General features: G+C 46.3%; 1 protein-coding gene across 1 annotated transcript in view; it reads left to right on the top strand.

Moving 5' to 3' along the window:
• LOC128310693 (protein winged eye) overlaps positions 1-24,911 on the top strand; it is a 63,902-nt gene that overhangs the window by 29,198 nt on the left and 9,793 nt on the right. Inside the window, exons 2-6 of the mRNA XM_053047395.1 lie at positions 4,116-4,249; positions 5,338-5,463; positions 6,382-7,356; positions 10,352-10,967; positions 11,487-11,639. Coding sequence (XP_052903355.1) covers positions 4,116-4,249; positions 5,338-5,463; positions 6,382-7,356; positions 10,352-10,967; positions 11,487-11,639 — 2,004 coding nt within the window. The remainder of the gene's footprint in view (positions 1-4,115; positions 4,250-5,337; positions 5,464-6,381; positions 7,357-10,351; positions 10,968-11,486; positions 11,640-24,911) is intronic.

Below are 24,911 nucleotides of genomic sequence, written 5' to 3'. Positions count from 1 at the left end.
GGACAACCACCATCCCCCCTTATCATTCCACACGAAGAAATAGTTTTCTCTATAACGCCCATTTTGTCCGCAAAAGGGAGTAAAGATTTATTATAAGTCGGCCGACGGGGCGACCGACGTTAGACATTTACGAAAATAAACAAACTTCCCACAAGACACACCGTCGTCTTCGGCGACAGTCTCCTTCGCCCAAACCCGGTTCAATCCCGGAGTAACAACACATATTAAACACGGCGGAAGATAGGCCGACCTGGGACGACGGCCCGGTGTGTTGAATTTGCATTGAGCTATCGGTCAGAAAGCATGCTCCGTTGATAAGGGTGGTGTCCCGGAACAATCAGCTCACCTTGTGTCCCGGACTGTCTCATCATGCAGGCACGGCACCGAAACCGTTTGGTGGTGGACGTGTTGTGTTGTCACATGGCTTCTTCAGACCCATAGCTCTCGACCAAACAAGCAGAAGCTTGTTTCTTTATCTGGAAACTAAAATTTTTATTGTTCTTACTCGTAACCGGCTAACCGGTATTGTTCAGCGCTTATATGTGTGTAGTCGGTAACTGATAGGTCCATCGGTTTCACTTCCCGCACCGGAGGCTGCTGTTCCGAGTCGAGTTGTGTCGAGTGCGTCCGGCAGGTCCGGCAGTATCTCAAGATAAACAAAATTTCCGGGAGCTACGATAAAGCGAAGAAAGGGAGGTTTGGAGGGAACCGAAGAAGCGGGAGAGATCTATGGGTTCTACAAGAAATTCTAAGAAGGAGGCGATCGTCTCGAGAAGGTGTCGTAAAATTCGAACCACCATGCGAGTGTGTGAGTAGTCCAATCTACCGGCAAGCTAGCTTGTCTTCATCTTCGCCCCGTGTTGTCTGCTGGCCGAACAGTGTCTTAACAGTATCTCATTTTCAATTTCGCTTCACACTGCTCGAAATGCTCAGGGATGGAGCCGAATCGCTGGATGGTATGCTGGTCAAGCCTACGACATGATGTTAGCAACTGGAATTTGTCCATCCAGAGCTATGTGTCACGTCAAAATCCTTTTCATGTCCACCAGCTCCCACTAGCCCTAGCCGGTGCTATTATTATAAGTTTCGACGCAGAATTTTGTAACGTCTGAGGAGCTGTCTGTCGGCTGTAGTCGAAACCCGATATAAAGTTAGGCAAAAGAAAACTCGACACATCTTTTTTTCCTGTTTTGAAAGGCTTTCGGTCCTGTCACGTTAGCTTCTGCTCCTGCTTGACAACGTCAAAAGGTATAAGAGTATACGTCTTCTTTGGATGTTCTGCTGTCGTGTGTCGATGGCGTAACTCAGCTCGGAAAGAATTTCGTTCGATTCCTTGCAAGACGCAAGTCGCAAATGCAGTATCTCGTTTGCATATTTCTGTACACTTTCTTGCCATAATCTTGATTCTGTTGACATCGGATAGCTAGCTAAAGATATTGTGCTTGGAAGCACGTTGGTGGAAGATTTTGGAGGAATTTTTAAAATATGTTCGACTACTTTAAAGCAAGGCTCTGGCATTTGCATCCGATTTAAACGACTCAACCCCGGGATATAAGAATGGTATCCACTAGCTCTGTTGTGTAACGTGGTCGGAGCTCTATGCCCCCCGTCAAACCTGTTCTATTGGCGAAACGGTGAGTGAGATCACCTTACAATTCCCATTACATTCTACACCCACTGCATTCCTGCCCATTTCTTGCGAATGACGAAACGCACCCCCCGTTCTAAACTGCTGCGATCATAAATGAGATTTTCTTAGTTCCGGTTCTCACAACAACCGAAAAATGCCCACCAATCCCCAGCAGCACTCCTGTCAAACGCAACCGGGAATTTATTGGTTTACTTTGGTCAACCCCGGCGTAAAACCACCTCCCTCTACGCTCTGCGCGTTGCAGATGCACAGCGCCAAGCGTCGTTTCCCGCACGCAAGTTTCCAGCCTCCACGCTGGAAAGATTAATGAAAGCCAGAAACAACCGGTCAAGCGGTAAAACTTTCCCATTTAACAACCCCGGGTGTACTCGATGGGCGATTTCAAGTTTCCGACCAGTGAAGGTGAAATTGTGCGCGCCCGGAATGCCTAAGCCACCCTTGGGGGAGAGGTAACTTTGTATAACTCCACGGTGGTAGGAGTAACAGCAACAAAAAAAAAACAGGCTGGTGGAAGTACCAACAGAGCACCAACGGCAACAGAATGCTAATCGAAAATTTTGACAACAACATCCCTCTAGCGACTATGTCCCATTTCGTCTTGTTTCTTTACCGGTGTAACCGTGTTCCAATGTTTCCGTGTGTAATGTGGGAGCAATACGTACACATACAGCTAAGTACTGCGACTTTGCCCTTACTTCACCCCTCCAAAATGCAATACATGTGTGTCGGGGAACTCGGGGCTGTAAATCACCTCCAGCCCAATACACTGGAGCAAACTTCGAGCAAACTCCTTGGCCAATGGATGGGGGAATTGAAGGAGTGGTTGCGGAGTTAGCACCGCTCCAGAGCACCACCAGAACTCTCGAGTGGTGGCGCTTAATCTATGCACCCCTCCCCTACACGGGTGCTGGTTCCCTTCGCCGACCAGCTTGACCAAGCTTCTGCAGCTGCCGCGGAGCCGGAGCAGCAACTATTTGCAGTTCGTTATAAATTATCACTACACAGTCGACATCGGCAGCAATCTCAAACAAGCTCGCTACACCGTAAATCCCGTGTAGGATTCCGATGTCCCCGGGCCCTCTTCTTCGCCGAAAAGCCTTCGCCGCGGAATAGCGAACGTTTAGCTGCTTATTTACGATGTGTTTGGAACAGTGTGTGCCAGCCTCCGTAGCGACTGGAAGTTTTAAAAAGCATTGGCAATGGCCAATTCCTTATTTGTGATTAAGTTTTGTGTTGCTATAACGTGCCATAATTGAGATATTGCATGTAATTTTTCAAATAAATCCAAACATTTAATTTGTACTCTCTTCTCGATGCTGAGGACATCGTTATTTTGCGTGGAAGTCAGGATGAAACAAATCTAATGACTGGAAAGCAGTAATACTGACCCCGAATGCTGGAATTTGGGATGATTCTCTGTATCTTTTGAAAACCTCATAAAAAGGCTCTCGAGTACGAATGGTGGTGTGCTTTTCCCCCATCATCATCATCATCATCATCATCATCAAACGAATAAAATAGGGCCCAACTTCTTGTTACCCTTGAAACAGGCACGAACTCTCAAACTCCATGAATGAACGGATGAACATTCGCTCGCTTATGTAAGTGTCCTTTGCAAAAGCTCTCACAACCGTGGTCCGGAGCTACCCAAAAGCCACATATCCACCAGAAAAAAAAAGATCCCTTCCCATATAAGCCCCGGCACGCCACAGCGCAACGGTTCGCAAAAAAAAAGGAAGGTTCGTCTTATCTCCATCTCGTTCCGTTCGTTTTCGAGCTGCCCTTTTTTGCCATTCCGCTTCTTTACAGGGGAGGACCACCGTTCGTTCATTTATTTTATCGTCTACCACGGTGGAACTGCGGTGCGCTCTAGCCTTTCTAACGCCATCCATCGTTGTTCGGTAGACGGGTTTAGGTTTCGGGTCCGTACGGCACACACGGGCACATATCGCGGCATGTTGTAGTCCGTGACATGCATTCATTGCCCAGGTTCTCGGGTTGGGTTGCTGCTGCTGATGCTGCTGATGCCCGTGTGCCCATCGGATTTCCAGCAAATCCCTTTCGCAAACCGGGTCGACCACATGACTAGCCAACCCCCGTGTGTCAGGCTTGTGAAAGAACGACCGCGCAGATTCTGCTGATGTGTGTGGCTTTGGCATTGGAATTTTCTTTTTCACTTCGCTTCCTGCAAAATTGGGCCTCTCATTGTGGGGCTGCTTTTCAATTCCTTAAGCTTATGCATCTTCGTCCCGCTTTCTGTCTTGCCGAACCTATGGATGCTTTATTGGGCTTTTGTTTGCGCTGAGTGTTTGTTGCTTGCGAGACAACGATTTTGCGGAAACCCGAGACAGTTAATTCAAATGTTTATTGAAATATATTGCCCCTAGGCATCCCAAACCCCCCTATCCAATACACAACCTCACGCGGGTCTAATGAAACCATTTTTATATCTTTTTATTTCCAGTGACCGAATCACTTTTTGCCGCCGGAGGATATAATACACCGCCCGCCAGCTCACCATTTCTGCCCTGCTCTCCATTGGAGCTTGTGGCCAAAAATTTTCACAGCACCACCGGAGCAGCCCTATCCTTCAGCCAGGTAAGTTTAGTGGCCTGGTGACAGTGGTCGCATAAACAAATTTAATTAGGAACACATTATTCTGCTCCAACGCACATTCATACGCAACGAAAGAGAGAGAGATAGAGAAAAGGCATCTGTGAGGGAGTCTTGTTTGGAGTTTAACTGGCCAGAACTTTTTGGAGGAAATTCGCCCGCCCCGCAGGGTGGGGGGAAAAATTAACGGACATCCCGTGGAGTTTCGCACGTCAATCATGGCTTTGCACGCGCGTCCCATGTTTCCATACTTGGGCCACACGAAAAAGCATCATCGCGCCCGCAAGATCGATGAGAATATGGGTGGTGATGTTCGGTTTGGTTAAGAGAGAGAAAACCCTGCTGGCGTGACGATTGTGTTGTTGGGTTTTTATTTTGTTTTGTTTTCCTTCCTTTAACATTTTTTTTTCTCTTCTCGTTCCTGGTTCATGCGCTTGTCACTATCACTGAACCACCCGACCTTCTTCTTCTTCTTCTTCTTCTTCAACCCCCCTGCCCGAATTCCCACCCCGTTAGGTAAGAAAAGGAAAAGTGTCATTAATCAAAGCCCGGCTCTTGCCACGGTTTCGATCACGTTTGGACAGAGACTCTCGACGTGGTGTCGAAGCGGAACGCACACATTGTTCGGTGCTTCCGCACTCCTTCTCTCTTGCGTTATATACGCACAACCACCACCACCCGACACGGGGCCACGTTATTGATGAGCTGTGGAAACGACTTCTTCCTTCGCGCGCGCAAAGAAAGTGCGCCCCATGTTTGCCACGGCCTATTTGACTTCTTGTTTTGGGGTACCTTCTGCCGAAAGCTTCCCCACAGCAAGCGAGATCCACTCGACTACATCTATCTGCAGAATGTCTGCTGACAAAATATTTACAGCGTGCTGTTCAGGGCTGAAGGCGGGTTTGTGGTTGATTGTGGGGGGTGACATAGGGTGTTAAAACATAAGAACCCGTTCCCGATGCTTAACACCGCGCTCAACGTGAACCTGTCCTGTCCTGTCGCACATGAGAAACCGTCCGCCGTACTAACATTCTCTAACCTCTTGCTGTGCTTGCTCTTCACCCACTCTTTAGGCTAACAGCAGCATCTTCGTGCAGTCGCAAACCGATTTCATCAATGGCACAACAGCGGTCGCGAAGAAAACCGAAACCTGCATCGGACGGTGGGAGCACGGCCACATAGAACCATTGCAGATACAGGTAGGATGGACCGTTTTGCATCACATTCTACAGGAGTTCTCCTCAAAGCTTTCGTTTGCACACAGCGTGTTTCTGTTAGATTTCCACGTGTTTAAAATGGTTTCAAACGTCGTACAATAGTTCAGTACAGCTACATATGCTAAACTTATCGCACACAAAAATAATTCCAATCGGATGTTTAATGTGGCCATGGCTAGAGGTTCCGATTCCAATTTTACTACATGTTTGTATACTGGTTCTGTGTATGTCTGCTTTTTTTTATTGTACCAATAATACACACTACATTCATCCATTCTTCAAACAAAAAAAGATAAATGCATCGTCTGGGGGGGGGTGGTTCTGAAAATTTTGATGTGTCGTTTCATATATTTCCAATTACTCTCCAAGCCATAGATTGTCGGGGAAAATATGCTGGTAAATAGATAAAAGATGGATTATTATTACCATTTCGACATAGGGGACAGTTTGTGTAAATCAAAACATTGCTGCCCACAAGCATAATTCGGCCATGTTGTGTTTACCAGCATGTGTTACCCATCGGGAGGAGCATTGTACATATCGCTATCGCTAAATGAATTTATCTGTTTAAAAAGGATGTTCATGAGGATCATGAACTCGGGATGTTCATGAGGATCATGAACTCTCATTGGCTTTTCCGTTGCATTCCTCAATTCGCTTCATCTTCATTCATCCGTTGCTAAAGGGTGTTTTTTACTTTTCATTTATGTGTTCGTTTCTGTGTGCACGTGTGTGTGTGCGTGCGTGTGTGCATCGTTCTCAGTTTTGTCCTTAATTTGCTTTCGAATTTACTGTTTTTTTTTCTGTGGCGCAAATTCGAATTTTCCAACAAAAACCAAAAACAAACAAACAAATGACATTCGCCGCTGTCATATGTGTTCGCACTTGTTCTCAATGCAGGTACCATCGAACTCATTTCTGCCAACCGGCGGTACCAACACCACCACCGGCAGCTTCGCACTCAATTCTCCAGAGAGCGCTTGTTCCGGCGAACGATTGCCAGTTGGTGACCTGCTTCACCAGTCGTACCGCCCATTGAAGGCAGACGAGAACGGCAACCATTACGACGCGTTCCTTCGCAGCTACTGCATCGAGCGTGAGTTTCATCGCCACGAACAGTGGCGGGCGTCGCTTGGCCCGGACGGTTGCAAGCCTAAACTTCACCTTCCACCCATCGACGATGCGAAGCTCCACCGGCGGGAGCATTCGGAACGGTCGTCCACCTTCGAGACGCGTTTCGATTCGACGGCTCTCCTGAGTCCGACCTCGCCCACCACAACGCCACCGTACTACGAGTACGGCAAGCTGAAGCGCAAGCTACACTCGCTGCTGCTCGAAACGGGCCACCCGGTCCCGGTCACGGCGTCGACCGTTATCGATGATCGATCGCCTGCCGGGCTTCTGCAGACGTCACACACTCCCCGGCAACCGGCTTCCGGCCCGGACCAGCGCCACCTTGAAGCGACACCAGCGCCGGAACTCACGGGCGCCCAGCAACCGGCCACCGGTGAGCGGCAGCAGTGTGAAACGGCCGCATACAACGACGCCATCACCACACCGACCCACAGTGAACCCACCACCGCGCCATCGAGCGAAGCCGTCAATCATAGGCCACGGCGCCGTTGGGCAGCATTGCATTCGGCACACGCCAAAGCGAACGGTCACGGCAACGAGAACCGAGCACCGACGCCACCGCCACCCCGTTCGGGCGCGGCCGTTGTAGAAGCTGCTTCCCACGAGCCACCGGGACAGCAGCAGTCCGCCGCACTGCGGGCGGTGCAACGTCTTCCGAAGAAACGACGCTCGATAAGAGTCGATCGGATTGAGGACTCTGCCACGGTCCACCGTGACACGGACAGCAAAACCGTTGTTCACGTAAGTGTAAACACATTTAAGGGGCGCAATTTGTTTTCTTTTTTTTTTTTGTGTTGCTTTTGTCGATCATTCTTCAGCATAATTGGCAAACCCTTGGAGTGTCTCCCGTGTGTGTGTGCCGGGAGTCTGTCATCTCAGTAGACAGACGAGTTTCAAGCGAAATTTTTTGTGGACGAAAATGTCTCATAAATTTTACAAACATTTTTCTACATTGCACCTTATCATCTTAACGTCTTATGCAATTTAGGCAAATAGCGTATAAGTTACAGGATGTTAAGTTCCAGTGGTGGAGTTCTTCTGCAACAGAAGTGTCTGTTGCAACGCACCTCATACTGTTTCCCGTGTCTTAAAATTATTTCTCTCTTCGTTAGCTGGAAGCTACATTATACAACATTGACGGCAGGAAAAGGTGAACAAAACAAGACAAGAGGTTGTTTTTCTTAAATCTCACTACAAAACTTAATGCAAATCACAAACGGTCTTGGAATTCTGCCTCCACAGATGTAATTAATGTTCGCTCGGGTTCTTGCTCGTTCTGTTCTGTATGTATGTTTGTATGTTTTATTTGTTTCCCTGCACCATCCGTGTACCACCACGTCTGCATCCCTTCCGTTCGTACACACGCGTATGTCATTTTCGGGTTCGAAAGAGCGAGAGTTACAGTTTTCCTTAAGCCACATTAAGAAAAACACATGAATGTCCCGTGCGAGAAGCGCGACGAGATGGTGGGATCGTTCTGCAGGAAAATATTTCTGCTCCTGCTTGCTATTTCCATTCTCAGAGCCTCTCGTTAAGGAAATTGTCCCAAAACTGTCTATATATGTGTGCTCGTGTGTTTTTGTGTGTTGTTTTATTTATTAGTGCATCGTTTTGTCGCTCCGATTGGGGATCTTCGGCATACCAACCGTGTGTACAAAAGGTGGCCAAGTAGAAACAATTGCAATTATAAATTCACAACGGAGTTGAAATCTTAGGTTTGTTCTTGTGGAAGTTCCCGTTCCAAATGCGTTACAAACCGGGCAAACATGCATGTCATTCATTGCGCGCTATTCCAGAGTTGCAGTGAGCTAGTGCAACCACAGCACCAAAAAAAAAGTGCATTAAGTTAAGGTGCACCGAAGAGAGAGAGAGGGAATAGGACACTGGACAAACGGTTCCTGAGAATCGCGAATTAATTCCACCATCGATTCATTACATCCCATGAGTTTGTGATGACACCACTCCTCCAGCAGCCTTGAAGACACTTCGTCGGTGTCTTTTCGTCTCCTCAACCAAACCCCTCTTCAGCATTTCGATTCCAGGGCATTTCGATTTCGATTGTAGCACTGTGTAGCACTTAGTAACAGCGACGAAAAAGGGGAAAATCTCGGCACTTCCTCGGCACACGGAGCTTTGGTACAATTCCGTATTCCATCCATTCGTGGACTTTTATGATGCACTCTTTGCTGCATATATATGCTATAGCTTCTCCTTGGTCACACCGAGAGACCGACGCAGTGCGGTCTTGTGCATCCCCTTCGGACTAGAAGGTTGACCGCCGAGAATGGGTTGGTTGTTAATTTTTTAATTGCGTTCTTCGAATAGCTCCATCGCATCGTCCGTGGAAGGAGCAGCGAGGGAACAAAGCGAAGAATTGCGCACCAGCGGGTTTTATGGTTCCCCCCTGAATGTTCAAGCCTCATTGACTATTCCAGCCCGTCCTCTTTGTGGCAGGGGGTCCGCGTGCTAAATTATGAACCCCGCGCCGTTGACATTGGATCGTGATCACATCCCCATACGCCAGCTGCTGCTGTAACGTTTCGTTTCGGTGCAATTGCAACCTCGGCGAATGTGACCTGTGATGTTTGTGCCGCGGTGTAGTATAACGTCAGAAATTCATTTTTAATTTCACGTTTTTTTTTTGTGTTTTGTGTTTGCAAAAAAAAAAGTCATTGAAAGCTGGTAAAAATGATTTTACCTGTAATCTCAAATCTTGAAGCAGCTGTGCTTTTTTCTTTCCCCCTTTTGGTTGCCAGCACGGCTGTGATGTTGTAATGTAAGCTGAATCTCACGATCATTAAACCGGCAACCGTAAAGCCAATGGTGATAATGCACTTTAAAAGCATGACGGATTAATTCAATCTTTCGTGTAATGCTCTCGTGCTTTTTTGTTTGCTCTTAAATTGCACATCGCACTTGTGCCTCCGGTGGCTTGTGCCGTTATTGTATAAAAGGATGATGCTGTTTTTTTTGCTGTTGTTTTCCACAAACTGCAAGAAATCACAATAATATTATCACTTTTACTAAAGGAAACAAACGAAAAAAACCTTTTAGGCATGAAGCATGTAAGAGTAGGATAGTTCGTATCTGGTGAGTTGCTGATTTTGATTGTCCTGGACACAACACAAAAACCCACCTTTTAGATACTGTAAGATTAAAGTTGTGCCTTGTTTTTTATCACGCTTCTTTACGTTTGTTGTACCCGTTTGGGTTGGGAGTTGTTGAAAGTGAACAACGGTTCAGCATTCGTGTCTTCCGGCTACGGTGATTTTGATTAATTATTTATAAGCCCTTGGGTACGAATGCATATCACAAAAAAAGCACCCTACACCCCGAATGGTGTAGTGACGATCGCGGAAAGAAAGTTATCCACCACCCCGGCCATTGTTCGTGGTGGACACACCAACGGCTATCCTCTGCTACTAACCCCACACGCGGTACCGTTTGTTTCGCATTAAATATGTAAGATTCACCGAATGATTGTATTTATTTGGCCATCCAAACATTGCGGTGTATGGTATCCAAACAAGGGAGAGGAGCACTAAGGTATTGGATTTTGGGAGGTGAATGTGTTTCGAATGGTACTCGTGAAATGAAGAGTCAGCAAAGTACTTAAACCAACTAACAAATTAGGTCGCTTTCATGGATCAACCTTTGAAGATTAATATTTTGTATTTTGAAAAAATCCAATTTGTACTGAGCGCATTATTAAAAGTTTGTCTCTCTTCCGTTACAGATCAAGCGTGAACCGTGCCAGGTGTCGGAAGTGACGACATCGAACAGCTTCGAAGCGACCACCAACACGACGGCCCTGAATGCCATCATAAAGATCGAAGCATCGTCACCGAAGGCCTTGACGGCTGCCGGTAGCACCAACGGCACCGGCAGTGCCCCAAACTTCCCCAGCAACAACTCGGCCGTCGCTAGAAGCAACCTGCTGACGAGCGCGAGCGCCATCATCAGCAACGTTACCGTGGGTGGCAGCGGTGGTACTGCCGTCAGTTCGAACATCGGCACCAGCGGCGGAGGTGCCGCCAGCGCCGGCTCGAGCACCGTCGCCGCCACCACGATGGAACAACTCGGGCTAGCGTCGGCCACCAACAACAGTCAACATTCGGCAGCGCATCACCAGTCCGGCACGGTGACGACCGCAGCCTCATCGGCCTCAGCCTCCATTCCCGTGGGCATCGCGGTCGCCCGCCAGCGGCTGCAAGAAAGTTCGGCCACACCCGCGCCCCAGCTGCACCAAGGCAAGGAGCTGAATCGGTACGGCTTAGGGCTGGCGGCTGCAGCAGCCGCGGCCGCCAATGGTGGCTCCCTGAATGGTACCGTCGGTACGACGGCTGATTTGGGTACGTGTCAAATTCCTTAACGAAACTGCTGGAATAAATTCTTCAAGAGCTGTAGTGGTAGTTATAAATATCGTTTTGAGAAGCAAATCATCCTCTTGCTGCTGCTTTCAAACTTTTCATCCATTATTCCTCGCCATTCATCGTTCCAAATGTGCATGTAAAAAGGCCCCTTCCTCCAAGAGCTCTAAACACGCACCCTTAACCACCAGCGCACACATAATCCTCATTATCGATCAATCATTCATTGAATTGTTTTGCTTTTGTTTCTTCTCCACGCCACCGCCGCCGCTGCGTCCGTTATGCCGCGGGTCATAACGATCATGACGACGATGATGCATTTCGTGCGGGACCCATTCATATATGCGCACCGCGCACCGGCGCAACGATACATCAACTCCGAACGCAATTCATCGCGGCAATTCCTCCACACCCTTCCACTGCTGCAACGCTGCAACAAACCGGCACACGCACCAACACATCGCACAACCTGTGACACGCGATCGGTTTCGCGCTCCGCAGGCTGCGCAACGCCCGGCCTAAGCCAGAACATGTTTTTCACCGGCACCAACTCCACCATGATACCCCTCGCACCGGACGCGGTTACGATGGGCGTGACCAATGCGGCGGTTCAAAACGCCGTCCGCACGCCACCCGCCCTCTGGCAGTATCCTGGTAAGTAGGGCGGCCACACTTTCACAACAATCACCCTCACGAGCCCTTAAAGGGGGGGGAGCGCTCTCCATCCACGCATTCGGGGTGGGATCCGCTCCGGTGACAGGCGATCCTCAGTTGTTGTGGGGAGGTTGTGTTTTCTTTTTTTGTTATTCGATGTTTTGATCGGCGCATTGGGGTTGACCGAGGATCGACGCTTTCCTTGCAATGGGGTTGGAGCGCCATTGCTCCTCCCATCGACGAATGCCCCAATCGGCAAACACGACCGATCGCGTGAACGACCAAGCGTCTCCACCTTTTGGGGATGATCATACGTTTGATCATACGGCTTAACTAATAGAAAGACGGCAAACTAGAAAGTAAACCAATATTTTTTAACAAATAATATCATTAATTGCATAAAGTGGATTGAGGTTTAACCGGAAAATTTAAAACTCTTTTAAATTCAAGCCATTTTTTATGCCATTCCTTACAGTTAGGCTATTTTAAAGTATTTTAATTTATACTTAATCTACTACTTACTTGTACTTACTTTAATTTATATTTTTATTTACATTATATTTAACTTATTCGCATAACATCGTCTTATTTGCGCGTCACACTGTGTGGAAACGACTTATTCACACCTTTTAGCGATTTACATATTAGCGCCCGTCTGAGCGTGTGTCTGTGCCTTTTGTGTGTTCGCGTGTCTTTATGTATGTGTGCAATTGGTCACGCAAAAAAGCACCCAAGAGCAATAAAAATGCAGCACAGCGTGCGGACAATAAAATTGTAATTAAATTCTCAATTCCACCGCAATGCAAATGGCATTGCCCCGGCAGCAGCCGCACACACTCGGGCGGAAAAGGCGTACCATGAATATGTATGACCACCGTTTGATGGACAGTGGGAGTACTGGATGTAGGTTAGAGATCTCATTGCATTAAATCTTCTTACATTATCCAAAGATTTCATTACCTTGCTAAATGCACCGCCAGTGTGCGTCTGTGTGTGCTAGTTTGCGGTAATATTACTCGTTTAGTCCATTAGCATGTTTGCTGGGCCATGCCATGCTCAGGCGCGCAGGCAGCAATAAATGACGTTAACAGTGTAGGATGATTGAAAAATAGTTGCCCGAACGACAGCGAAACCTTTCGATTCGTTTCGATTTCTTTCGGGTTGGAAGTTTATTGCACGAAACATTCTTCCCGTCCTGTCCGCCAGCCGGGGGGGTTCGGGGTGATCATCATCACCCCATCGGCAACGTAAGAATATTTCGGCAGCAAGCTTCCAGTTTCGGGCGCTTGCCAATCTACATGACATTAACATATATTTAACACAACATTTAATCTCAAGGCGGCAATTAATTACATCATCAGAGTCGGCACTACTTGACTTGTTGCCGTTGAGATGAGAATCTGCCGGTGGAGGATGGTCCGTGCTAGTGATGATTGCAAACTACGTGCTAGCAATTCGTGAAGGGTTTTTCTCTATTGCTTGCCAAACTCCAATAGCACGATCCATTCGTCAACTCGAATGTTGATCGTGGTGGAATGTGAAGCAGAGAAGCAATAGAGAACGAAACGGAGGAAGAGGCGTTAACGTCACCGAAACCTGCCGGTATCATTATTTCATTAAGAAAAATGGTCATCATTTCACATCATTCGTGGTTTGTTTGGCCGGTTTGCTGGGGCCGGTTTTTCGCCCCGCTGCCCGGAATGTGTGAGAACCCGCATAATTTTCGACTCACGCAACGGTTTTTTTCGTTGTATTTTAATATTATGCGACGCGCATTACGAGTGGGGGGAGCAAACGTAATCTAAAGTTAATGAAAATGATGCTTTCACAACAACGGAACACAGCCGGCTTTTGCATCGTGTATTAACAATAACGAAAGAGCGATAATTAATTTAATCTTCGTAAGACAATGTTTTGCACCCAACAACCCGGTTAAACATTTGTGGCAATAAATTATTCAAATATCGAGATCGAGTTTTTGATAGATGTAAAGATATAGTTTGGGGTAAGGACAACTCAATAAACCACGCACAGGGTTTCATGAAAGTTTGATAAACAGCTCTTATGAAATGCGGCTAGACTGTTGTTGTATGGAAAGAAGCCATTGCATGGACTTCAATAACAAATATGTTGAATTCAATCGCATGTGGTCGTGTGCATGGCAACATCGTGCACGCCATTTCTTCATTTACGAGTGAATACGAAGCCTCACTTCAAGAAGAGTGACAAATAAATGTGTTCCATTGTGGTATCTTCTGTATGAACTCCTATGATTGAAACGGCTTACAGCACAGCACAACAACTAACCAACTGGCTGCATTCACACACAAACTCTGCTGGCGCCCAGCGTTACGGATACGTTTCTCAAAACCACAAAATGATTATCCCTCCTTTTTTTTTGTTCACCATAGGGTCGCATCGATTGACGCTGATAAGATTTCACTTGCCATCAAATGTTGCGTCCCCTTGTTGTGTTGTGCGACCGTGTCGTCCCCGACGACGACCTCCGTTATCTACACCCACTGTCCGGAACATTGAGAATGAAAAGAATCCGCCGCACCCGGGACACCGGGGTGGGAACGCAAAAAAAAGGGGGAGAAAAACAATATGCACCCATCGAAACGATGCAAAGCTGTCACTCAACCGAGATTTCATTAATTTTCACCCATTTAAGCCAGAATCACTTGAAGAGGGAAGCCCGAACGGCGGTGCACCGACAGTGTGCTCCGTTCCATCAAATTATCGTCCACGAGGAACCGATCCGGCTGTGTGTTTCAATTTTCTTCGCTAACGAGCAAATCGCGAGGGGTTGTTCGATTCCTTATCCCGCTGCAGAAAGGGTAAATAACACTTGCCAATCCCCAAACACTCTCGGTTTGCCCACTCGGGTTGTTGTTGCTGTTCCGTTTCGCAAGCATGCCGAATGCATGTTCGGATGCAATGAATGAGCGTCGTCTCCTGTCATAACCCACCCTGTCGGACCCGTGGCCATATTACACAGCCGGTTTTTAACTGGCGGCGGCGGTGTGAATGGACGATGGACAACCGAAACGGAAAGCCCGGGACCGGGCCTGCGTATCGAAGACAATTATCCACATCATAAATGTCACATTGATTTGTTTCGATGCTCTATCGGTCCCGGGCAGTGTATTCCGGGGCGCAGCACACGAGAGGAGCGATTGTCGAATGAGCACAACTGGTGCGCTGTTGCACAGTTGACGTTACTTCATTAATCCTCTAATCGACTGCTATCACCTGGTAATGTCACGAAACGTGTTTAACGACACATTAAAACGATAGTTTATGTCGTCGCACGGATGGATGATTGAGAGCAAATCGAAAGCGGTACGGGCAGCTTCAAATTTCCTTTTGAAAAAAAAAAACATTCAATTATGGTTCTAAGATATGGTAAAAGTGGGCACCGATATGATCATAACTCGGGGCGAAATGAAGTCAACTTAATTGTGTGCTGACTGGGTAATAAATTTTGGCATCTTCTCCCGTAATCCCGACAGTAATTGGCAAAAAAGCGAGCAAGGGAAAGAGCTCGTTTTCCTCCAAAGTCCGAGCGTTATTGTTAATGGCTTTTGGGGGTCTTCCTTTAGCATCCTATTTAAACTACGGTCCTGTGAAACAAAGGAGCAAAAAAATAATGTGAATACCATCGGCAGAGTTACTCGCTGCTCTGCCAAACGACCACGACTTGCCAAATTACCATCGACCACTAGTCCCTATCTATCATAATATCGGTACCCCGGTCTGTCCCATAGCAACACATACTACACCAACGGGGCCCGGTTGGGATAAAGTTTCATCAATATGCCATAAAACATTGATTAGCGAATTTGTCCACCGTTGGGGGGGTGGGGGATGAGAGTTTTGTTTTAAATTAGATTTTTCCGCTAAATGGACGAAAAACAGCACCGGAGGCCACCAACGTTTAATGCAATATTTGAATGCCCCTGGAAATGAAAAGGTACTTACAAAACACGACGGTGGTCGTCAGGGATGAGAAAACCCCTAAAAAAACAAGGACTGTCACAACTTCACCACTACAACACTCTCTCGCGCTGGACATCCGAGTTTTGGTGAGGTGAGTTCTGTTGTGATCGTGAAAAGAGAGACGTCGCGTCGACAAGTTCCCGTACGATGGGCAAATTAATCCTTTATTGGATTGTTCCCGTTGTCCGGGAGACATTCCACCGTGTGGACAATAGGAGCACCGGTGGACAGTGGGATGAATCCCCAACTCCTAAGCTCGACCTCTGGTACGAATAAAAATGGTACTCCGCTTTGCAGCAATCCGTTCCCCAAAAGCGGCAAGACGGCTGTCCGTTTTTCTGCGTTTAATTCCACAACCGGGAATTCGGGAAAATATTGTCTCTAACATTGGAACCGAGGATTTTTTGGAACCGAGGAGGAAGAAGTAGTGAGGATGTAAAGCAAAAAGAGCACATCCTAACGCGGGCACGGCTTTACATTTGCCAGCCAGTCACGTCTTTTAGTGAAAGTTTGTCCACTTGAAGTTCTGAGGCTGTTGTATTGGTGGAAGTTGGGGAGGTGGTCAAAAAGACCTCGGACTCTCGAAATATTGTTGTCAATGGTTTCACCAATTAAAATGGCGTCGTGTCCCTGCTGCTGCTGCTTTGGCACGTTTTTTGCTCAAAGTGGTCAAGAAGTTTCGTTTGAAGTTTGTGTGCCAGCTGTTGGTTGGCATTCAGAGCAATAATTGGGAATTTTAAATTGTTTACTAAATTTTTATTATAGACAGATTTAAAAAACATATTTGTGTGTTGAATTACATAAAGACAATGAAAATTTAATTAAAAGCAGACCTCATGAGTGATTTTTTAGATCATTTCAGGTACTTAGGGCATCATTACATTGCATTTTAAAAGGCACCAACTTCCAGCAACCAGTTTGCTACCAGTTAACGTCCCGAAAATCGCCCATCCAGTAGCAATAAAGTGATCCTTCCCGAAAAGGACCAAACCGAAAAGCAAAAACACACAAAACCCGTTCATCACCAGTGCAGGTGCACCACCCAACACGGATCAGTAAATTGACGCGCGTTAAGCAACGAACCGGGCCCGGGCAATAAAGCTTGCTCCCATCATCGGCTTTTGCTGCACGTGCCATACCGTGTGATACGTTCGCGATAATACCCCACATCCAATCCATCGGGCAAGAACATCAAACAGTCTTCCCGCCACGTCTTTAATCCGGCGGGGGCCTGGGATTTCCGAGCGGCCAGCAAAAACACGCACGCAAAGTGGGCCGACGATAGACCGGGCGGAGGAATCGGCCGGCGTAGAATAACCAATTAAGTGTAATTGGAGGCAGTTACACTGAGCCAGGGCCGTGATGCTCTGTGAGGCAGATCATGCAGTACCAGCAGTACCGGCAAGCTGTGGATGCTTACCATCGCCTTTACACAGCCTAGCATTTAATTGCATCGTGGTGCGTCGTATGTGTGTGTCGTCCTCTCCCAGTGCTTTTAGACCATTGGAGAGGACACGATGTGGAGGCACCCGAAGGATTGCAAATTATTTGACAGTGCTGAAAGCAAAGTGCTTCTTCGAGAAATTCGATCCTCCCTGTTGCAGCTTAGCGATGCAATTAAACGGGTTTGAATAAAAGCACATGTGTGCTCGCCCAGTCTCCGTCTGGTCGTTCCTCAAAACGTTGGAACTCAACTAATGGACCGCACAACTCTGTTCTACAGTCATCCATTCCGACGGGTGCATAAAATTTGATGAAAGTACCAGTTTTTCGATTAAAAGATAAAATAGAAAACGTCACCGGACCAACCAAAAAGAGCAGGCACCAGGCACCAGGCACCAGGCAGGGACCGAAAATAGTTACATCACTCGATGCAACAAAGGGATAGCCCGGGATGACATTTATTGGATTGTAGGTACTACGCGATAAAAAGGACAAAAGGGGCCATGTGCCAGAAACGGACACGGAAATGGCCCCGGCTGCTGTAGTAGAGAAGCCTATTTTCGAGCACCGAGTACTTCTTCTGGTTCGCTTTTTTTGCTCGTACTCCAATTCTCCATCCGTTACTTGCCGCCCAGTGGGGAAGGGTAAAAATTGGAACCACTCCAAGCACACGATCATAAACGTCGATCGATTCTCAACCCATAGTTTCCCATCGAATGGGCTAATGATTGTTGTACGGAGAAGAGATAGAGAGAGAGAAAAAAAACCCAGCGGGCCCTTCAAAAAGGCGGCCTTCAAAGAGCGCTGGAACTCAATACCGCTGGAGCGGTGTTTTTTTCAGAGCACTAACTTTATCTGATTCGGGTGCACAATTGTCTGGAAAAGTTATAGTTCCACCTCACCCCACCGGTTGAGCCTCCGTGGGGCGTTCTGTAAAAGCTCGCCTTTCTTTAACATTTTTTTTTCTTCCTCCCATTCCTTCGAAGTGGTCGCGCGTTCGGCCGTTAAACGAGTTAGTTTTTAAATGGGAGAACACTTTGCCAAACTGTTTCAGGGGGAGGACAGTGGAGGTCCGATTTTCGAAGACGAGTGCCACTAATTTTTATGATGCTATCTTTCGTCCGTTTCGATTTCATTCGACAATGGGGAACCGCGAGGGTCACACGCGCGCGGTGTAGTGGAGAGCTGTTTTTTTTTTTTGCTGTTACGAAATCGCCCCATGTTGTTTGAGGTGAAAGATGGTAAATTGGTTGTTGGAAGATTTTTATGTCTGATTGGCATTGCTTCATATTGTGAGGTTTTATGATTTTATTCGCGTTGTTTGTCAAGAGCTGAAGCAATCATTTGTGACCAGAGAGAGAGAGAGCCCACACACTTTTTTTTCGGGCTTTTGGGGTTTCCAGTAATATAGTTGGAGGCTTGCTTAGATTCGTTGATGTTGAAGAGGATGCACATTGTCGAGCTTTATCCAGATTTTAGTGATTCTGATCAAAGCTTTCCCTCGTGAATCAGTGTGTCCGTATGACGAATATTAAAGTTTCTACACAATTAATTTTATATAAAAGTTCAAAAAATCCTATAAACTCCAGTTCAATTTAAAAATAATTCATATATTACTCCAACTTGAACTTTTAAAGCTCTTGTTTGTTTGTATAATTTGTTTGCAGAATTGAATTTTTAAATTCCGTAAGCAGAATGGTGGAAATCGTGCTCCGTTCGTCCCACACTGTCAACAGCAATATATTTGTTTGTGCCTAATGCATGGCAATAAATACTCCACTATCAAACCCGGTGCACAATCCGGTGGTAATGAGTTCCCATTTCATTACTCTCAGCGGGTAGAGTTTGCCTGCTTAATGCACCAACCTGCCCGCGTTACGGCTGTAAGCCCAACGCACGCTGCAAACAAACCAACATACACACACATGAAGCGTGGAACAGCAAGCAGTCAGCATAAATTAGTGATTTATCCAATGAAATATTCATAGTAGACGTTGTGTGTGTGTGGAATGTTTCCCACCACCACCACCACCACCACTGCCACCAAATGGTTGTGCGCGATGGATATTGTGCACTAAATGCAAAACTTTGTCCTAAGCCAACGGGAGAGAAGCTGGTATCTAATTCCCGTGTATCCCGTGCTTGCTATCTGATGGTATTTCGCTAGAAGCCAACCTTACCCGGTGTGGGAGAGATAATTTGTCCCCTTCCTCCTGGTGTGTGGCGTGCCTATTTTTTTGGAGTGCCTTTTTTTCTAATTTAGTTTTTCGGCACGGAAAAACTCAGAACCGTTCTAAGCGTATTCGCTCCTAAGCTCCGATTAAAAATCCCATTAGATCCGGTTTTCTTGCTCGTGCTACCCCTGCCTTCCCACACGCGTGTGTCACCCGGTACCGAGACCTGACTTCCTTCCCTTTCGGTCTTCTACAACTCACGAAGAGTGTGTGGCTTGTGGAACGTTCGCTACTGACTGCAAAGATAAAATAAAATCCCCACCAAGGACCGGGTCGTCGGGATAAACCTTCACTTAACGTCGGATCGTGCGTAACACCCGTCGTCGTCGTCGTCTTGTTGGTGTCGTGCAGTAGGAAGGGTCCACCACCCAGCGATAAGGGTTTAAATTTATGAATTGAATTCTAATGAATCCAATACGTTTCGCGTTGCGCAACAAAAACAAAAAAAAAAGACGAAAAAGCTCACACGGGTGCGCGCGCGTGCACAGGTGTTTTATGGCAGGAAACTATGATATTGTCATAAATTGGCACGCCATCGTATTTTTCAGTGCGGCTTCAGAGGGCCACAGCGCGCATAGAGATGAAAGGGGGAGAAGGGAAAGACAGACAATAATAATAATTCAACAAAGCCCCGTGGAGTAAAATCCCGCGCATACTAATTTTATTGCACCCAGAGGGGGTGGGGGGCAACAACTCGCAGGGCTCTGCTGCACCTCCACAGATGCACTTTGGCTTCAATAGCTTCTTATTAACCGGGTTGAATGGAGCGATGTTTCCAATATGTGTTGCAAGGAGATGTGCGTGTTCGATTCCAATTCGAGGCCATCACCATTCGGGTGCACGATCACGCAAAACAAAATAAAGAAAAAACAACGCACCGCATTCTACTAGTCGTGCGTAAAAATCCGAAATGGATCTGATGAATACTGCCATAGCAGCGGCACCACGCGAGGTCTGTCTTATCGATTCCATCAGAAAGCAGTAGAAAATACACAGTCCATTTTTTTGCTGCTGCCTTTTTATGCGAATCGAAACTCGAAATGTGAATGTGAATCAATCAAATGCATTCAACAGACAAAATTCAATTATCCATGCATAGTGCACTATCATGTACGCACACACACACGGCGGTTGTATGGCGGGGTTGGGAGGGCTTTCAGGCTTATTTTCATGTCGAAGGTATGCTGAGCTTTATTTGCATTCAATTGGCGAGGAATATCGGGGGTGCCATTTTATGCTCCGGTTCATTCACACTACAATTATACTGCATTCAAAAGATTAATTTGGAGAACCATTTTGTCTTTTTTTTTTAATTTTTTTCGTAAACTTTTTCCATTTAAAAAATGCCGCCAGATTATTTCCGTTTTTAGTCATAAACGTTTTTTTTTTTGGTTTGCACGAATCGAAGCAACCGTGCCGAAAATCTTCCACCCATTCGCTATGGATATACATTTGGATGATAATGTTGAAGGTGTTCAAAAATACCCCAAAACTACCCTCTTGGGTTATTCGACATTACTAAAGCGATGATGTAACATGCCGCACAAAATCCGTTCCTTGTATTGCCTTACTGTTATAAAACGTAAAACATAAAGGAAAAATGAATGACAGCCATTCAGGGGGCCCATTTCTCGTCTACCCCTCCCCTGCACCGCCAAAACTGCATCTGCATCGAGTTGTGCATCACGATGAAATATGAACATGATTTTTTTGGAAATATTTTTATTTTACTATAAATAATTTATTCCAAGCACCTTCCTTGTCCCCCTTCATACACCCCCTGTACAAGAAAGAGAGAGAGAGAGGATAAGGGATGACGCATACGTGTGCGTGTAACAGCGTGTGTACGATTGCATTGCCTCTTAAAAAAATGCATTCAGAAAATTGAAAAGCAAAACAAAAAAAAAACAAGCGAAGGAAATAACATTTTTATTGAGGATAGAAAAAAACAACAAGAAAGCAACCTTCCTCCAGGGGTCTCGCACAATGTGTGTGAGAATGTTGTTGATGTGTTGCAGCTGTGTGAGTGTGTGTTTCTTTTTATTTAGCTTATTTGCACCATGCGTAACAGCGAGTTCCCTTTTTTTTGTCTTCTTTTGCTAAAGGCAAAAGCGACTCTGTAGATTTATGACCTAACGGGTGTGTGTAGTGGGCTTTTTTTTTTGCTTCGTATACGTTTTATGTGTAAAATGCCAACTAAACTGTGCCTAGATATCACTCCCACCCCGCCCCTGTTATGACGTGCACGGCGTAATGATGGACATGGATTGATGCTGTTTTGTTTTCAAACGTCTAAAAAAAAACAGTCTCACAATTTTAAATTATGGTTCAACACAAAGAGAAGAGAATCTCAAACAAAAAAAAAAGGGCATTTACTATTACCACCCGAAGCAATGCGATAGTAATTATGGGCATTAAAACAGTGAGTAGCGGAAAAGGTGCACCGGCAACGATTTTTTTTTTGTTTTGCTCTTCAGAATCATTTCACTGAAGGGAAAATGCACATTGCTGCAGAGAAATACAGCCAAAAAAAAAAACACCTTCAAGCAAAGCGGACGAATGGCGCTGTTCTTTTTTCTCTTCCTATAAAATGTGGTAATAGACTCAATTTTTCAAATCAGCTTAAAACAATGTAGAAGAACTAGCAAGAAAGATACAATAATTAAAGAGGAGAAAAACCAAAGTTTTTTTCTTGTTCTACTCTGCTGTCAGTTTGATCTCTCATGGGCGCAACAACAGCGAAATCCATTATGCACGCACACATGCACCGAAATGCATCATCATCAGTAGCGGGGCAACACACGTGTACACACAGCGCCACATTGGTCAGCGTTGATGGCGCCTCCCTACGGGCGGCTAGTTTTTCTTCATCTGCCCGCCACGTCGCGGGGATGATGTGCAACGCCGAACGCGATAGCTAATGAATATGCTAATTTTCGCGCTGAAAAGTAGTACCTTCAGCGGCGGCGAGATCGAATTTGCACAGCCATTCTCCCCTCGCTTCCTATCCGGCGCACCCTTTCTGGGGGCCCTAATCTTTGGGCCCAAATGCTGTTGATAGGGGCGTACTGCACTCGATGCGGCCCCCAACTCCAGCGTGCTATCGGGAGTGTGTGTGTGTGTCTTGTTGGTCCACTTGCTCTGCCGTGTTGTATCGGTTTGGAGACACGACATATGGCCACATACTGTTGCGAAGGTGCATACACACAAGGCACCCAAAGACAGGCGACTCATTAACACGTCCAAAAGTCACCCAGCTCTCCAGCTCCACCAGTGCAGCCGAGAGAGAACTTAGGGCAAAAAACCTCAGCAAAAATGTCCCCCCCACCCAGTGACGCAAAGGTGCAGCAGTGGGTTGTGGTCGATGGCGCGCTAATTAAAAATCGGTTGCTGCGGTTAGACGCTCCAACCAGAACCAATTTCCGAGACTTCCCCGAAAGATCCCTTGCTCCAAAACGCTCGCCAACAAACGTGAAAGTGCATCACGTGCATCAGCAGCCGCCCTCTGCTTGTGGATGCACTCCGTACTGAGTGAGTGAGTATGTAATTATGAAGGCACTCCTCCCTAATCATGTTCCGTTTCGGCGACATTCAGATGCACAACACAACAGTCGTGTGTGTGTGTGTGTGTGTGTGTTGTGGGCAGAAGTTAATTTTGCATAAAACGCCAATATTCACGCAAAGCGTCAAAACGCAAGGTTAGCCGTTTTTTTTTTTTGCGCCTGGTTTTGTTTTGCATGCTTGTTATTTGCATAGGCTGCGGCTCGTTTCATGATAATAAACCCGTTGCTTGTAGTGCGCTTTTGTGCTCCAGTTTTTCTAAGCACAGGCGGCACCTGATTTTATTAATTTTATTTTATTGAGGCAAAAAACAACACATGCTCATTACGCGCGCAGAGCACGCTCGCTCTTTCGGTCGCTTGGTCCATAGTGCACGCATCGCGTTCTAGTGCAATGATTAGCGAAAGACGCGTTGTGCAGGGTGGTGGGCACGAAAAATTTGCAACACGCGACGAACACTTGAGCTAAAACGCGGGTGCATGCCTGTTTTGTCCGTGTGCTTACCTGTTATGAATTATTTGGCGGCCCCAATGTTGTTCCACACTTGGTGTGTATCAGTTATGTGTTTTTTTTCCCAAAGCTTCTATCTAATCCGTTGTATTATCCTCGGTGTTGAATGATTGTTTACGATATCCTTAAGGATATTCGTGAAGTTCCAAAAGCAAGCGGAAAAAGTATAGATTGCAGTTAAAAAATTGGGAAAATTGTGTTTATTTTACTTGAAACCCTGTGCAACGGAACACTACAACAGTCACGGAGAGAAATGCGAGACACGCCACAAAATAGGCGGAGCGAACGCTCGGCCAATCCCGGCCCAGGCCGAAGCTGACACGAAATGGATTGGCCGAACAGCGGGCCGAATAGCATGATTGTTGAGCCCTTCGAGCGGGGTGTGAAGGGAGTAAACGAGAAAAGGGCCGAGCGGGTGCTTCGCTCTCTCTCTCGCAATGTTCGCTCTCTCGCACAACGGCTGCCCTTCCATCACAGCAGCTGGTTTTCGGATGTGAATAGAAACACACCATGAAACATTTTTTATTCTATTTGATGCACATTTTCCAGTACAGAAACTGTAATTATTGTTTTATTTATCATAAGCACAACACAATTAAAATTAATTACCGCATACACACGTACACTCTTTACTGTAGTCTTTGCTTGCTAGATCGGTTGATTCGAGCCAAGCCTGAAAAATCTGATCCAATCCAATCATGAGGGCTGAAATGAACCGGGATCACCGTTACGTTTAACTGTTCAGGATCATCCAGGTGTCCAGATAACCACGACGTTTTTATTATTTTGTAACTTCTTATTTATCGCAGCAACTCAAACATTGCATACGTGGAAAATTAATGTTCCTTTTGCTAAAAAACATTTACTTGATAGTAGGTTTTATCTTTTATTTCGATTTTTATTTTGAATATTCCATCCTCCCTCTCTATTCCCCATCAGGGATCTTTTGATCCGCTCCGATCGCTCGGTATCGTGGAGATTTATACGATCCGATCCCAAATTTGGGATCGTTTCGTTTCACAATTGTGAACAAAGTGTTTTCCTGCAGTGCGATGCGCTTCTGATGTTGCTTGAGTAAGATGTTAAGGTAAAACTCGCTTTACCTAAAACATTTCAACTCGTATTCAACGATTTAAACCTGTCCATTTTATGATTTATAATTTATACTACTCATAAAACAAGTCATCATCAACAAAAAAAAAACTTCCCATTTCGGTGATCCGTGGACGACACATTCGACTAGCATTTCTCATAGTGATGCTAGTACCAAGTATGTCAGACAAGTGCCCATCATCATCGCCATCATACCATAAACCGTCCGAATGTCCTTTATCGTGACACAAGGGCGCACGATGGACGGGAAATTATATTGCCAGCAGTGGAGGAACACCCGCTGCTGCGGTGAATTTATGGCACTCATTTTTATTACAACTTACAGCAACAGAGAGGACAGCCGTCTGTCCTCCGTTCCCTTACACGTTCGATCCGATCGGTCGATCCCTAAGCGCGCGCGGATCAGCAT

This window comes from Anopheles moucheti, chromosome 2, assembly GCF_943734755.1.
Source record: "Anopheles moucheti chromosome 2, idAnoMoucSN_F20_07, whole genome shotgun sequence".
Classification (NCBI taxonomy): domain Eukaryota; kingdom Metazoa; phylum Arthropoda; class Insecta; order Diptera; family Culicidae; genus Anopheles; species Anopheles moucheti.
This window is presented reverse-complemented; position numbering and strand designations above follow the sequence as displayed.